We start from the raw sequence: 17,585 nt of genomic DNA, 5'->3' as shown, positions 1-17,585 counted from the left end.
AGAAGACCTCCACAGATCTCACTGGGATTTAGTGGAGCTCCAGCAGCCCTGGTGGCCCTGGAGTGGCCGCAACCCCAGGGCAGCTGAAGCCCCAATGGTCGAGGGGCTGACCACCGAGCCAGGAGCCCAGTGGCAGAGAGAAGGCGAACCCTACTGCTAGGTCTGCTGATGGAACATGGGAGAGCCCAGGAAAGGGGCAAAATGGACCTCCCCTGGTCCAGCAAACTCCACTGGTCCAGCAAACTCCCTCGTTTGATACCAGTCAGGTCCTGAGAGTGCTGGACCAGGGAGGTCCAACCTGTAGTAATAAAAACAATAATGTAATATCTCCCTGTAAGCTCAAAAATACAAATATTACAAAACAATAAAACAACTATTGGAATGTTGCTGTTTAAATCCTAGGTTAAGTAACATTCCATTTGTATCCACCGATTTTAGTTATTATTTATTGTAGAATATTATGATTAATCAATGTGTTATATATATTCATTGTCTGTTAATTAGAGTTAATTTAAAGGACAGAAAAGTAAGAGACTAATAAATGTTTAGAGGAACCAGGTATTAGATATAGGCAAGACACGCAGAAATAAAAGAATCTGTAGGCTGAGGTCCTCAAGAATTTAGCTTAGCTATTTTAGGCCTTGGAGAGAAGAAAAGATGACATAAGTGACTGGAAAATAACCCGATGTCCTAATATTATAGGAAAAGAGCTACAAAGTGGTGATACTGCACAAAATTACCCAGAAGATTAATATTAGATCATAAAAATACTGTAAAGGTGCACCTGTCCCTGACATGCATCTTAACCCCAGAATACTAACTGTGCGACAAACTAATGAATATAGAGAAACCTTACACTACCTATAGCAAATCTGTGTTCCTTAAGTTTCCGGGGAGATACAGACCAATAAGATTAAGGAGGGTTAACAAGTCTATGGACATGCGTAGAATGGAAGTACAGACAGAATCACATTATAAAAAGAGGATACCCAGAACAGGAAAACTGAGCTCCCTATGGAAGACTCCAGCAGGAACCATCCCTCTACTGATGATCAAGCCATGAGAGACTCATCACTCTAACACTTGTTAAGGATGTGACCTATGAGTAACTTGTGCATAGGTCTGTACAGACTTCCTATATGCTTGGGTAATCATAACTTTTAAAAAATGAAATTAAAATAGTCTAGACCTTGTGTTGGTGAATATATGTTTGGGCACTATCTTTGATTTTCATTTGGAAGTAACAGAGGTGACTTCCACTCTATTTAAGCTTGAAATCAAGCCACCAGAGCAGAACACCCTGGGGACATAGAATCATAGGGCTGGAAGAGACCTCAGGAGGTCATCGAGTCCAGCCCCCTGCCCAAAGTAGGACCAATCCCAACTAAATCAACCCAGCCAGGGCTGTGTCAAACTGAGACTTAAAAACCTCTAGGAATGGAGATTCCACCACCTCCCTAGGTAACCCATTCCAGTACTTTACCACACTCCTAGGATGTGTCTAGACTACATGCCTCTGGCGACAGAGGCATTTAGATTGGGCTACCCGGCATAGGGAAATTAAGCGGCGATTTAAATAATCGCCACTTCATTTACATTTAAATGGCTGCCGCGCTGAGCCGATCAGCTGTTTGTCGGCTCAGTGCGCTAGTCTGGACGCTCCACGGTTGACATCAAAGGCATTTGTCGACCTCCCTTTCATGTTGACCGCGGAGTGGTCAGACTACTATGCTGAGCCGACAAACAGCTGATTGGCATGGCACGGCACGGCACGGCACCCACTTAAATTTAAATGAAGTGGCGATTATTTAAATTGCCGCTTCATTTCCCTATGCCGAGTAAACAAATCTACAAGCCTCTGTCACCAGAGGCAAGTAGTCTAGACATACCCCTAGTGAAATAGTTTTTCCTAATATCCAACCTAGACCTCCCCCCAAAGTAACTTGAGATCACTGCTCCTTGTTCTGCCATCAGTCACAACTGAGAACAGCCTCTCTCCGTCCTCTTTGGAACCTCTCTTCAGAAAGTTGAATGCTGCTATCAAATCCCCCCTCAGTCTTCTCTTCTGCAGACTACATAAGCCCAAATCCCTCAGCTTCTCCTCACAGGTCAAGTGCTTCAGCCCCCTAATCATCTTGATTGGCCTCTGCTGGACCCTCTCCAATGTGTCCACATCCTTTCTGTAGTGGGGGGCCCAGAATTGGACACAATACTCCAGATGTGGCCTCACTACCATATTACAAAATTCACTTTAAAGAAAAGGCTATATGTTGCTGTGGACTGAAAACTATGCCAACAAGAGTTAAAAAAGAAAAGGGATGCTAGATCTGAAGTTTTGACTGAAAAACTGACGTCTCCTCATACAAGACAATGGGAGACCGAATACAACAAAAAATAAATGGGAGTACATAAAAAAGAATAGACAAAATAGGCAGATTCTCAACAGCAGTAAAACACAAGAAAACTAGTGGCTATGCTTATTTACATCAGTAGAGTAGAGGGCCTGGCCCAGAATGTGTTAAATAATCTGATATTTCACAGTTGATAGTATACAGCAAAAAGACAGGAACAAAACCCCAACTCTACTCAATACCAAAACACAGCATTATAAAAGTCTCTACTTACCTTAATTTTCAATGGATTGATCTCCATATCTGAAGTGCAGTTCATGGGTCCATCAATTTCATATTGCATAATATACAGCAGGGTGTTGTTGTTGTATTTGTAAGGCCACTGAAGATTCAGCATCACTTTGCTGAAAGCACTTGGACCATTGTTTCTCAGCTAGTGAGGAAAAGAAAACTAATGACTGAATAAGACCATCTTCTTTCTTATGTTAACAGCCCAGCAACACGAATATAAGAAGCATTAAGAATGTTAATGTGTAGATGACTGCACAATTAACCAATAAGCATGGGCTTATCGGTTAATCCTGTCAACTACATGCATTGCCCTCCCCTGCCTGCTACCTCTATATCAGAGGCAGCAGGGAGGGGGAAGAGGAGGCAGGGAAGAGGCAGGAATCGGTGCTGCAGGGAACCAACTTAAAAGCCTGGGCCCGCCACGGACAGAGGTTGTTCCGTGGCAGCAGCTCCTGTTTGTGGGAGGTCCGAGCTTCCTGTGGACAGGGACTGCTGCAGTGGAACAGCCTCTGTCCGTGGGAAGCTGGGACCCCAAAGGACAGGGGCTGCTTCCACCCTCTACTGCTGTCTCTGTATCAGAGGCAGCAGTGCCGTGTGGCAGACAGAGCCAGTCTGTGTGGGGAGCTGGTTTTTAAACTAACTCCCCTCACGGACCGGCTCTCGCCTTCCACCATGTGCTGCTGCCTCTAAATAATTGTGTAGCTGCTAAAATTTGATGTGGTTACATGACTATTCAATTACACGCTAACTAACATCCCTAAGAAGCATCTATAAGTTTTCCCCTCCCTGAAAGTACAGTATCAGCAACGATACTATCGAAAGAACCTCAATTTTATTTAGCAAGAAGCTAATTTATAATTACTTGGAATAATTTGCTGGAAAGGAGAGATTCTTCAGAACAAACTTAAAGGGAAGATATTTTTCTGCTTTCAAAAAGTGAGAGATGCCCTATGTTTCTTATCCAACATTGTACATACATTGTGGACTTCTCAGATATATGATAAGAATAATTTATTTAGATAAAGTGGTACCATATTGGTTGTATAATAACTTGAATTATCCTCAGAAAGCTCTCTACAAAAAATTTTCTTTACAAAATTAATTGAACAGAGATGAAATCTGTGATAGTTGCTTAAAAAAAGAGCTCTGAAAAGACTCTAATTTTCAAGGCAAATGACTTCTTTAGTAATGACTCTGCATAATTAGAGTACATCTGAGTGTCCAGAATAATTAACACAACGACTAGTCATTTACTGATTTCACTGCTGCAAGATTCAGGATACCAGATAATCTGTGTAGTTTTCTAAAGGACTGGATGATTTTATGGTCAATAACACACAGATGTGTCAAATAGCATAGCAGCGTATGATTCAGGCATAAGTGAAATGCTGTAAGGATCAGAGAGGAATTCCTTCTCTCTCCCACTAACTGCAATGTATAGCACTGCACAAGTGGCTGTATTAATTGCTAGGCATTTCTGCCTTCCTCAATAGCTTGGGCCAATGGATTGACTCAATGCAGAAAATTCTAAGTTCCTATTGAGCAACCAGATGGAGTAAGGCATTAACTGCATATTTACCATATAGGAAATCTTAACTAAAATATTTCTTACTTTCCAATTGTAATGTATTGGTTAGAACCCTGGACCTCAATCCCGTAACAGTGACATACCTCATAGATGTGCTGAACTAGAGGACCGATGTCTTCTTCTGTCTCTGGATTCTCCTTAGGTTGCCAGTTTGCAATGGGGAGGAAGATGTGATCAGGAGATGAGACACTACATAGTGAAGGGAATAAGCAGTAACTATCAAATAGGTAGCCTAATAAACTATTAGTTCCTAAAAAGGGACCCTAAGGCTTTCATAATGCAGAATCAAGCAAACTAAAATGTACAAATATCTAATAACTGACACTAATTGACACTGACCTTTCTATCTGAAATACTGGCAAGATGGAATGAGCAGAAATGATGTTTGCTGTATTAAATGCTTGATCTTTTGCTCAATATACCATTAATAATTTTCTCTCAAGGGGATTTTTCTTCATATTCTTCTAGTTTGGGATCATTGCATAAAATAAAATTATAAAGTTTACATGTGTTAGCTGGACAACCTTCTATGCTGAAGGATTCAACTATGAGCAGCGTTGATCATAGAAGTACCTGATTGGTAGGGTCCTACATAGAACTTAGGCAGCTCCTGGCCCATTTGGGGTTTTTACTAATTCTTCTTCTTTTTTAAATATGAAGGTTTAATAGCACCAGGGCCTCGAGAAATTTGTTAATGTAGCAGATTTCTAACAGGAAGGAAAAAATTAATGAAACTGGTGCCTCACAGGCAATTTTTACTTTTCCTCTAAAATATGCAAGGCCCTAATGATTGTGAGCAATATTCGTGTTCCAGCAGGAGAAAAATTAACCTCCTCACCGAACACCTTGAGGATTCTTTAGAGGTGTAAGTGCTTCTCCAAAAACACTCTTTGTAAAATAAATATATAAATAAAAAGCTATTCAGGAAAATGAAAATATGAATATGAGAGGCATCCTGAATTGACTGGTTGATCAGAAGGACCATTTAATTGTCAGACGAGCGTGGCTTTCAATAAATAGCAGTAGGAGAAAGTCCTCACAACCTGCCAGCTACTATGCCTAAGGCTGAAAGGGATAAGCTACTCTAAACCTATAATTGGAGAGTTTTTTTATATACTAAAAAAAAGTTCTGCCGGATTTGGATTCAAAGTGTGTTTTCTTAGTCTGAGCTGAAAATGATTTTTTGGAAGAAATTTTTACATGCTGTTCTTTGAATGCATTCTAAAGATGAAGGGTAGCACTTTCCACCGACTTAAGTGACCTAGGAACCCAAGTCCCATTTTCAAAACTGACTTAGGATTCCAAATTGCTTAACTTGCCCTTAAAGCCCTTAAGATGATGACATAAATCCATGTTTTGTTTTCTATAGCAAACCCTTCAAGGCTCAATAAGAAGCAAGACTTGCAGGCTTACAAGGAGGTTTACAAAAAACAAAAACAAAAATCACACACATCTAAGTACGAGACACTTGCTAAATCACTATCAACACTCACCCTCTAATTTCAACAGATGCTAAGATGGCAAGGTCAGCCTGGTAAGACGTTATTGGGCTTACATTGTCAAACAGATTGGAACTGAAAAAGAAGATAAGTCCATTTGTTAAATGGAATGAACAAGATTCTTTTTTAAAGCCTTAAGCATGTATTACGTAACATTATTATGCAACTTCTGTGTTATAGGGGAAATAGGAGAGGTACAGGTTGAACCTCTCTAGTCTGGCGCTCTCTGGTACAGCAACATCCATGGTCCGGCATGTGTAGCTGAAGTTGAAGTACTTTAACTCGACTTTTGATGCAGTCCACCCTGCAGGAAGTCAAAGGGAGAACACTCTCCCTTCAACTTCCCTTACTCCTCATGGAAGCAGGACTACCGACACTGACCAGAGAACCCCTTTCTGTTTGAATTAGCTGTCTTAACTAGACCCACTAATTCAAACCCTGGAAGACTGACATACCCTAACAGATATACAGGCAGTCCCCGGGTTACGTACAAGATAGGGACTGTAGGTTTGTTCTTAAGTTGAATTTGTATGTAAGTCGGAACTGGTACATATTGTAGGGGAAACTCTAGCCAAACATTTTTTTTAGTTTTGGATAGCATAGGGAAAGGTTAACTCCCCTCTAATGTTTGTTTTGTTGTCTGTTCCCCTGTTCAGAAGATTTCACATCTATTTCTGTCCCTGTGACAAACTCAGGACTAAAGGAGTAACTCATCAAATACCAAACAGCTCTGCACCATGCTTTGAGCTAATAGCTTTATTTCCACACACCACCCAGGGTTCTAGGAGGAGGGTCCTTTTTTTGCTAACACAATGAGGCCAGCACTTTGTTTGTTTTGGTGGAGTCTTTGTTTGCCCAGGGAGCCCAGCATGTATAGGGGGAGGAGGGGCGGAGAGGCTGCTTTTGTCTGCTGTTCCACAGCCTGTTGCTCAGGGGAGGGGGCAGCCTGGTGCTGGCAGGGGGGAGGGGGGAGGCGTGCAGGATGCGAGGCCGCGGGGGGGGGGGGAGCGGGCGTGGGGGGGCACTTTTCCTCTGCCCGGCAGCTCTGTGGGATCCCTGTCCCTGTGGCCAGCTGCTGCAGGCAGAGGCCAGTTGGAGCCGGCCGAAGAGGAGGAGGAGGTGGATTCTAGGACCCAGGTGAGCGAGCCCCGGGGACGCTGCTGCGCTCTGGGAGCCCGGCATGTATAGAGGGGAGGAGGGGCAGAGAGGCTGCTTTTGTCTGTTCGGCAGCCTGTTGCTCAGGGGAGGGGGCAGCCTGTTGCTGGCAGGGGGCTGGGGGGGGCAGCGGGCGTGGGGAGACACTTTTCCTCTGGCCGGCAGCTCTGCGGGACCCCAGTCGGAGCCGGCCCGAGGAGGAGGAGGATCCTAGGACCCAGGTGAGCGAGCCCCGGGAATGCTGCTGCTCATGTGCGGGAGTTGCCTCACCCCGTTCGTATCTAGGGATCTGACTTAAGTCGGATCCACGTAAGTCGGGGACTGCCTGTATAGCTGGAAGCTGAATGGCTCACTTGTGGGCTAAAAGTATTAGAATTCTAAAAATGTTTAATGCTTAAAAAACTACTGAATGTTTGAGAGTTGCTGCATATATTATTTTTTCTTGTAGTATTTATGTTCTATATTGTAATGTAATATGTGAGTGGTTGCACTGTGAGACTCTGGGCCTGAGTGACTCACTATAAAGGAAAGGGACATTAATGAGTGCAGAAAACTGCTGTTTTACAGAAGCTTGTTATGCTACTTCTGAAAGAGGCATCCCACCCCGCCAGAGGGGCTCTGGTTGAATCTTCCAATTGCACTGAGAAACTGTCAACAAATGAAATGAACACTCTTATTTTTGTTTTGCACCCCTGAGACTGAGCGTCATCCAAATGGATTCCTGTGATCAATGGAGTTTGCAGCTCAGAGCAGGAGGCAGGAGAGGAATAAATTCCCCAAACCAAGCGAACAGGCATCTCTATACTGCTTAGAATCGGTGGGAGGAGAGAGGTGTTTCTAGGCATAAACAATAGATCCCCAGCTCCTTAGCATATTTGTAATTATTATTCATTATTATTATTAGCCTATCATTTGAAACATAAGACTGTAACTTATTTGTATGCCTGTGTCTGCTTAGTTTACTATAGGGTTGACTACAAGCAGTGTCATTGGTGTGAAACTTGCATCCCATCCCCCTCACACGTACACCCTGCTGAGACCTTCTATAATAGCCACGTGCTGAGACCCTGCACCCCCAGCCTGCTTCTGTACCCTACCTTGCTCCTGCACCCTGCCTCTCTGCACTCGCCAACATAACTGTACCAAGTGGAAACTCCTCAGCACTTTAAAAGCTTTGGCACAGGCAGTCCCCTTGTGATAAATGGCTTCTTATACTTTGGGTCACAGCAGTATTCACATTCCTCTTGCTCCCAAATGACCAGTCATTTACTCCAGGTCAGTTGCACTTCAAGTGTATGCAGAACCGCTTGCTCCCCCTGCAAACCTGATCTGGCCTGCAAGGTAGAACTAGAAGGTTCAGGACTTCCTCCTCCCCCTCACAGTGGAAGCCAGTTTAAGGCAGCCATGGACTACATGCTTAGAGGGAGGAAAAAGCTTTGAGAACCATAGCCTTAGAGGGAGGGAAAAGCTAGAAGGTCAATTGATGCCCAACTTTTCCCCAGGGCAGTGAACTAGAGTTATAAACCACTGGTAGGGACGTTAAACAGTTAACCAGTAAGCTTTTGATCACTGAGACAAACCGCTGTGCCAATAAAAAGGAAGGAAGGAGCAAAAATTGTTGTTCATATTAGCAGGGTTGGAGAGGGGAAAAACACATATACGGGTCAGTAATTGATTTATTGGACTCTGAGGACAAAGTCCTTGAGGAGTGTGACAAATTCACATGACGCCTCAAGGAGAAAATACCACACACATTTAAAGCTGGGTGTTAATTTAAGAAGTGTAAAAACCATAACCAAAGAGTGAGCGATTCCTATCGACTGCATCCAGGAGGCCGGTGTGTTTTCCCCAGCAAGCACATAAATGTACTGCATTCATGTGCTCCTGATATAGTAAACTGTTTTTATAGGATTGCTCAGAAGCCACCATTCAGGTTCTAGGCCCAGCTGTACCACACAAAGAAATGGTCTTTGCTCTGAACGGCATAGGTGAATAGCCCTGGCATGAGGCTAGCACGTCCCATGGTCACAAATTCATTAGTTGCATAAGCCTGGCCTAACAGGCTCTTAAGAGTGAGCCTGCATATCAATGGGTGGCACTAGTGAGTTTTAGGTAGGTGTACCTGCACCAGCTTGAATCTACCTAGCACAGCTCAAAATAGCAGTGAAGATTCAGCAGCACGGATGCCAGCTCAGGCTAGCAACACAAGTCCATACACCGTGATCCAGGTGGGCTCCTACAGCCTGAGCTGAAGCCCATCCCATGGCTGCTATTTTTACTGAGCTAACTAGATTACAGCTAGTGCTGATGTGCCTAACTCAAGCTGCAATCACACCTCCAGCTGCAGTGCAGACATACCCATAGAAGTGCTCAAGCAAAGTTCATTTTAAAACAGACGTCTGAGAGCCTATCAAATGCACACATTACAGGCAGTCCCCGGGTTACGTACAAGATAGGGACTGTAGGTTTGTTCTTAAGTTGAATCTGTATGTAAGTCGGAACTGGCGTCCAGATTCAGCCGCTGCTGAAACTGACCGCCAGTTCTGACTTACATAAAGATTCAACTTAAGAACCCCAAGCGTCCCCAAGTCAGCTGCTGCTGAAACTGATCAGCGGCTGATTCCAGGAAGCCTGGGGCAGAGAAACTCTGCCTCGGGCTTCCTGTAGTCAGCGCTGGTCAGTTTCAGCAGCGCCTGACGTGGGGACGCCTGGGGCAGAGCAGCTGGGGTGCTGCCGGGTTGGTCCAGTAGTGCCCAGAGCGGCGCTGCGGGACCAACCGGCAGCGCCCCAGCTGCTCTGCCCCAGGGTCCACAACAAAAGCCTGCTGGTCTGCTGGGGGGAGGAGGGGGCACACTAGCTGCGCCCCCCCCAGCAGACCAGGGTCACGGGGAGCAAAGCCGCAGCGGCAGCGGGGTGCCGCGCCTCTGAGGCTTTTCTCTGGCATCCCGGTGTCCCTGGTCTGCTGGAGATGGTCCCCAGCTTCCGCGGCTTCGCTCCCGGTGTCCCTGGTCTGCTGGAGACGGTCCCCAGCAGACCAGGGGCACCGGGAGCGAAGCCGCAGCAGCGGCAGATTCCCACGCTTCTGAGGCTTTGCTCTGGCAAAGCCCCAGAAGCGCGGGAATCCGCTGCTGCTGCGGCTTCGCTCCCGGTGACCCTGGTCTGCTGGAGACAGTCCCCAGCAGACCAGGGGCACCGGGAGCAGCTTTTCTCGCCCCGGAGGTCGAGGTGGTGGATCGCTGCCTGCGAGCTCCGGGGCGAGAAAGCCCCGTTTGTAAGTGCGGATCCGACATAAGTCGGATCCGCGTAAGTCGGGGACTGCCTGTATTCCACAAGTTGGCACTGCATGTGAGAAGAGGTGATCCAAATGGAACCCAAAGTACAAAACCTCAAGCTCCATTTCAAATACCTCTTCTGATTTTGTACACATTGTCACTAAATTGCTCCATTTCATTTGTGGCACATCACATGGAAGAAAAATCAGCTGCATCCAAACAGAACTGACTTTTTTCTACATTACAAACACCACAAAAGTGTTTTAAAGCAAGTTTAATCCACGATAAAGCATTTACAGCTAGAAAGGAAGATGCTAGCTTAGAACTAAATTGTAAATGCTCTGATCATAGATTCGTCGTTTATCAAGTTATCTATTCAGTGCTAGCAACAGTGTGAAGTAGACTGGTAGAAGTGTTAGCATTTACTTCCATACCTTCTGATCTGCAAGTCAAACTTCACAGAGGTGTCCATCTCTGACTGCTGATGCACACTGAAACGCAGCCCAGCTAATAGCTTAGAGACAAAACCAGGTAACCAAAGTTTAGTGGAATAAGAGTCACGTTTATAACAAAATGTTACTCAGCACAATTGTTCTTAACTGAAATTACACAAGGCTCAGTCACAGAGGAAGAGAAGGCAGACTGAACTGGCACTTAAGGCATCCAACTGAACAAGCGTGTCTCTCTCACTTGACGCTGTCACATTGCTTCCTCAGAGAAACAAAGTAAAATTTGCTATACATTACCCCAGCTTGTTTTTACTTATTTCCAGATCCAATGTGCTGCACAGTCTAGTAAACTGGACAAGTGTTTGAGAGTCAAGACAACTACACTCAATTCCTAGTTTTGTAGTAATTCACCCAAAGTCATGCAGTGAGTCACATACTTCCTCTGTGCTTCAGTTTCCCCATCCTTAAAATGGTTGGAAGTGATATGTAGTCCCCTAGGTACATGGCCTAGAGATTTATGGGTGAAAAGTGCTATATAACTATGCTTAGAATTACTATAGGATAATTCTAGGTAACATTGAGTCATAAAATCCACATACAGTCTTCTCAGACCTTAGTTTACAGGCAACTTGCAGCCAATTAGCAGAATGTTTCCTTTTTAATACTCAAACGTATGGGCGGTTTACATATATTTTGAGACCTAAATGTCAATAAGATTACATCTCCTAGCAGTATGAATATGCATCTTCTTCAAAGAATATGAAGAGTAATTTTCATGCCTCTTTTAAACCCCAACCACCCATTTGACTTACTTTAGTACCAGCCTTCATGGGATTTCCAAGGTCACAAACCACCAGGCGTGTTTGATTCTCAGTTTTAAATGCACAAGATAGCCGTGCTAATGCCTGCAATAAAACACTTATATCTTAAAAAAAGAGCGGTGCAATATTTTCTGGTGTCAGTTTATAAAACTGGAACAAAGCTGCAAGCAATTTGCATTCATTTAAATATTACTGCCCAATCTTAATATAGTCACAGATAGCTCTGAGAAAAATCTGGAGGTAAGAAGTTCATAAGGTAAAAGATACCAGTTTTATGCAGTGTGAAACTCTAATGCTCTTACTCATATTGGGTAGCAATGATGATTTTTGAGGCCTAAAGTCTCTCTTAGGTTGAGTTCTCCAAACCTATGTGAAGTACCTATGACTTTTCTGCAGAGGAGTGAGTTAGTCCTGGAGCTTGATTAATACTTCACTTTAAGAGAAACAAATCTTTGAAGGTATAGTAAGCTGAAGGCCTGCAGCATAGGCCCACAATATCACAGGCCTGGTATGAGGCCTGAGACCCAGACAGCATGGACAAGACTTTGCTAATACAAAGCAGAGTTAAGCTGTGAGCAAAAGACAAACCCCTGCTCACAGGGGCCCCTGCTCACAGAATTTGGCAAGAACAGGGCTGATATTACAGAAGGATTCTTACCTAAGGGGTATTAAGCACACGCCATAAGAACATTCCAGAGGGGTTGTAACAGAACACCATGTGGAAAAAACATCTCAGTACCAACATACCACACAGGTAACAGGAACATACCGAACCATGTTCAGGACAGGGTCTAAACTGACAGCATGATAGATAGTGATCGAATCCCCACAAACAAGGTAATGGGTGGATCTAGGTGCCCCAGAGGGTGGCAACCTGATACATCAGGGTTGATGTGTAACTTGTTTGTACCTGTGTATAAAAATGTACTCCAAGAGGTCCAACCAAGGGGACAGGGTCACATTCCTGGCACTGACCAAATTGGCCCATTATCAGGAGGTACATATGCATAGTAGTTCAGTAGAGTCTACTGACAACTATTATTGAACTTCGTTTGACAATAAACCTGGCCTAGTGGCTTCGATCCTTATCTAATTTTGTGGTCTTTAGGCGGTCCCCAAAGTCTGCTGTGTGAGCTACTTGTGCAAATTCAATATGGTACACAGAAGCAGCATACACATGAAGCCAAATGGTTATTATGACTAAAGAAACAGGACAGCTGTCAGAACACCCCACCAGTAACACCTGGCTATTATAGAAGGCAAAATGCCATGAGAAGTCAGTAGCTCCTCAGAAGCAGTCCTCGACATCAGGTTTTGGGTAAGTCCACTGTGCACAAGTTAACTGAGGACAAGCGAGCAACAGTAGAGAAAGCTAGGGTAGCAGAAGACAAGCCTCTCTGAATATGCCATTTGAAGTATGATCTTGGATACTGAAGGACACAGTAGAATATGGTACTAGAAGAGTGAAGCCCATTAAGACAGCAAACAGCAAAGTTATGTAAACTTACTCAAAAGGCTTTTTCCCCTTCACTATTTTAAGAGCAGGTGCTCTCTGAAACTTGGCAAGTATGGAATAGGGATAATCCAGCTATATTTTCTATGTCCTATAGACCTTGGCTATTAAAGAAATAGGATAAATTGCATCATCAGGGGGCAAGCTCAGAATCATAGAACACTACAACTGGAAGGACCTCAAGAGGTCATCAAATCCAGTCCTCTGCCCACACAGCAGGACCAGCCACTGCATAGATCATCCTTAATAGATGTCTCTTTAACCTGCTCTTAAAATATCTCCAATGATAAAGATTCTACAACCTCCACAGGCAATTTATTTCAGTGCTTAACTATCCTGACAGTTAGGAAGTTTTTCCTAATGTCCAACCTAAACCTCCCGTGCTGCAGTTTAAGCCCATTGCTTCTTGTCCTATCATCAGAGGCCAAGGAGAACAATTTTTCTCCCTCCCCTTTGTAACACCCTTTTAGATACTTGAAAACTACTGTCATGTCCCCCTCTCAGTCTTCTCTTTTCTAAACTAAACAAGACCAGTTCTTTCAGTCTTCCCTCATAGCTCATGTTTTCTAGACCTTTAATCATTTCTGCTGCTCGTCTCTGGACCTTCTCCAATTTCTCCACATCTTTCTTGAAATGTGGTGCCCAGAACTGGACACAATACTCCAACTGAGGTCTACTCAGCACAGAGTAGAGAGGAAGAATGGCTTCCCGTGACTTAAGCAGTTGAGAGCTGCTTCTCATCTTCCCTGGGCAGCCTAATTGAGGCTACAGGGACAGTGTGTGTATGTTGATGCCTGAGAGGTCATCACATACAAGACATGAGAAGCAGAGCAATATAATCTGTCTAGGTTGCAAGAACTCATGTCAAAAGCAGCATTTATTGATTTATCTCTTCACAATCACCAACTTTGTGGCCATTTTAACAATCCTGTAAGTCAACTGCCTAACTGAACTGGGAGAAACCTAGGATGGGAGAAGTTCTGGAAGCATACACAGGATCCAAGCAGTCTCTGAGGCAAAGCACTGCTGGGACATTTCACAGAAATTTCAAGAATCAGAGAGATGGGTCGCTTGTGCCTGTGCAAGTGCAATGACAATGAAAGCAGAGAGAACCAGTGCCCCTTCCAAGAAAAAAAATAAATTATACAAACATCTCCCTAGGCAACAGGGGAAGCAGTTGCAAGTCAATCCTAAATGCTTCATGTGACCAGGACAATTGAAGCCCCTTAGTGAGGATTCTGCAGTTACAGAATCTCCAGTTATTTGATATTTCTCTATGTTCTTCACTTGTGCGGTAGGGATAGAGCAGTAATATCCAGATATTATTCTTTGTCTTTTTGATTTGCACAGCTCTTTACCCAGGACATAAAATGCTGAATCTGAATATAGATTAATTAGATTAGGTGCTGTTAAAAGACCTGTGCCAGAAATAATCTGTGTGGATTCATAGCAGCCCTGAGCAGTTTATCTATCACTGACTAACACCTCTCTATTGAATCAGAATAAATCAGCTCTGAAGTTTCAGCTGGACATCTGCTCAGAAAATGTTAAAGTTACTGTGATCACCTGACTTACTGGAAGGCTAACACAGATTACCTGTAACTTATAGGACAGAGCTAGTGAAGATTTAGGGTGGGAGAATATTAGAATCATAGAAGCCTAGAACTGGATGGGTCCTCGAGAGGTCATCGAGTCCAGACCCCTACCTGCACGGCAGGACCAACTACTGTCTAGATCATCCCTGATAGATGTCTGTTTAACCTTAAATATCTCCAGATATGGAGATTCCACAACCACCTTAGGCAATTTATTCCAGTGTTTATAATCATCCTGATGGTTAAGAAATTTTTCCTAATGTCCAACCTAAACCTCCCTTTCTGCAGTATAAGCCCATTGCTTCTTGTCCTATCATGAGAGACCAAGGAGAACCATTTTTATCCCTCCTCCTAACACCATTTTAAATACCTGAAAACTGCTATCATGTCCCCTTCCCGGGCCATGTCCAGACTACGCTGTATTTTCGAAAGAGGAATTTGCATATCTTCTTCCGATTTCACTTTCAAAAGTGGGTCTTTTGAAAGTGAAAGTAGTCTGGACGCATTTGTTTCGGAACCCCCCTTTTTCAAAAAACTGCTCTTCCTTAAAATATTAGGTTTATGCAGTTTTTCGAAAAAGGGGAAGTGTTCCTCTCTGTCTTGATTCCCATGGGACCTTACCTACAGCTTTCTGAGTTTACTAAACTCTGTCTTCCTGAAATCCATTGTCCCTATTTTGCTGTTTTACTTTCTACCATGCCTTAGAATCATGAACTCTATGATTTTCTTTGGTCACTTTCACCCAAGCTGCCTTCCACTTCCAAATTCTCAACCAGTTCTTCCCTATTTGTTTAAATCAAATCAAGAACAGCTTTCCCCCCCATAGTGTCTCTCTCAACCTTCTGAGAAAGGTTATTCGTGCACCCAGTCTAATGACCAATTTAGATCCCTTCTTAGAATAGCTTACTTTTGGGAACTCTTTCCTCAAGGGTAAAATAGTGTGCTGCGCTGCTGACATTTATGTGTGGAATGCACAAAACTACATAAGGGTAGGTCTGCACTTCATTCCTCTCTCTCTTGAGATTTAAATATCCCTCACTTCATTTGCATAATCGTGTTATGGCGCTATTGCGGAATAGTGCTATTTCGAGAGAAAAAACGGGGTTATTTTGAAATAAAACCCGACCCCTGAAATAGAAAAAAATTGGGTTATTTCAAGGGAAAAGTTTTATCTCGAAATAACCCTGTTTTTTCTCTCGAAATAGTGCTATTCTGCAATAGCGCCATAATGCGATTATGCAAATGAAGTGTGGGATACTTAAATCCCCGCTTCATTTGCAATTTCGGGTGTCTGCATCTGCATTCCTCTCTTGAGAGAGGAATGAAGTGTAAACATACCCTAAGGGAAGCCAGTGTGTATGCTGTGAAGCCAGAACAATTCATTAGAAAGTTACGATTTTAGTATTTCCCACTCACTGCTTTCACTTTCTGGTTTCATCTGGTACTGGAAACATAAGTGTCACTGTGGAAGAAGACACATTTCCCTTATGGCACTTTAACCAGAAACAAATTAAGTATCAGAATTCCTGCAAGGATGTCTGTTCTAATGAAAGCTCCGGTGCAGTTTTACACACACAAGAAATTTGAGTAAACTTGATTTGTAGTGTTAGTGAAAGATTAAAGCTTAGGCAGCCCTCACAACCCAATCTTGCAAACTACTACATGACTAAATGCAACAGAAATACTCACAAGTGGAAAGTGAGTAAGAAACTTACCTCATTGTTGCGAACAACACCAATGAAGTCTGCTTGAGGTGGAATGATAACAAAGAGTTCAGCTTCATAGGCTCCTTCTCCTTGGTTCTGGGCATTGACAATCAGGGTTAAAGGATTGTCATCGCCAATATAGATCTGCTTCTGATCACTGAACAAGAACAGTAAGCGCAAAAGTGAATTCTGAGTTCAAATCTTTTAAGCCATTACTCTTAACAGCTAGGATGTACAGACACAAGAGGCAATGTCACATTGCACCAGAACATTAAGGGTCACCACAGTTACATTGCAAGCATGTTTTATAGCTCAAAAATGCAACTTGCAATGAATTTTAAATGAAAAGCGATACAAGGTCACCGGCAATAATGGAACACACATGAAATGTCATTGGGAGGAACTATCCCTGACAAAGCATTTCATAATTTAAGAAATAATGTGCACACACTTTCTAATGTCGAACAGTAGATAAATGTTATGGGTCAGATGCCCAGCTATGACCTTGCCATTTGAATGACCATACACGCACATTTTATGTACACACACACGCGCGCGCGTGTGCAAATACACACGCACACACGGAGCCAAATTCAACTTAAAGTTAACTACAGAACTGCAATCATCATCTTCTCCTTAATCATTTTCTAGTAACTCCAGATAAATGTAAAATATTTTCCCTACACAATCCTTGAAGATGTTGCATATAAACTACAAGAGATCCAAATTTTCTCTGAATTCTCAAGTGTAAGAGCATAAGAATGGCCACACGAGTCAGATCGGTGTTCCATCTAGTCCAGTATTCTGTCTTCTAACAGTTGCCAATACAAGATGCTTCAGAGGGAATGAACAAGACAATTATCAAGTGATTCATTCCTTGAGGTTTATATCCCTGACCATCTTGGCTAAAAGCCATTGATTGACCTATCCTCCATGAACTTACCTTTTTACTACATGTACTGGCAAAGAGTTCCATAGGCTTACTGTGTGTTGTATGACTTAGTATTTCCTTATGTTTGTTTTAAACATGCTGCCTATTACTTTTATTGGGTGATCCATGGCTCTTGTGTTATATGCAGGGGTACATATTGCTTCCTAGTCACTTTCTTGACACCATTTATAATTTTATAGACCTCTATCATTTTCTACTTGAATTGTCCTTTTTTAAACTGGACAGATTCAGTTTTTTTTAAATCTCTACTAACACAGAATCCATGCTATATACCTAATAATTTGTTTCCCTTCTCTGTATCTTTTCCAATTCAAATACAACATTTTTTAGATGATGTGACAATAACTGTATGAAATATTCAAGATAGAAGCATATCATGCATTTATATGCAGT

At 43.1% G+C, this 17,585-nt stretch overlaps 1 protein-coding gene across 1 annotated transcript in view; it reads right to left on the bottom strand.

Moving 5' to 3' along the window:
• ITGAV (integrin subunit alpha V) overlaps positions 1-17,585 on the bottom strand; it is a 92,943-nt gene that overhangs the window by 14,819 nt on the left and 60,539 nt on the right. Inside the window, exons 20-25 of the mRNA XM_075933763.2 lie at positions 16,250-16,397; positions 11,418-11,510; positions 10,591-10,670; positions 5,724-5,804; positions 4,314-4,419; positions 2,626-2,784 (exon numbers count right to left, since the gene is read on the bottom strand). Of these exons, the coding sequence (XP_075789878.1) occupies positions 2,626-2,784; positions 4,314-4,419; positions 5,724-5,804; positions 10,591-10,670; positions 11,418-11,510; positions 16,250-16,397 (667 nt within the window). The remainder of the gene's footprint in view (positions 1-2,625; positions 2,785-4,313; positions 4,420-5,723; positions 5,805-10,590; positions 10,671-11,417; positions 11,511-16,249; positions 16,398-17,585) is intronic.

Source organism: Pelodiscus sinensis, chromosome 7 (genome assembly GCF_052426305.1).
Source record: "Pelodiscus sinensis isolate ZL-2025 chromosome 7, ASM5242630v1, whole genome shotgun sequence".
In the NCBI taxonomy this organism is placed as follows: domain Eukaryota; kingdom Metazoa; phylum Chordata; order Testudines; family Trionychidae; genus Pelodiscus; species Pelodiscus sinensis.
This window is presented reverse-complemented; position numbering and strand designations above follow the sequence as displayed.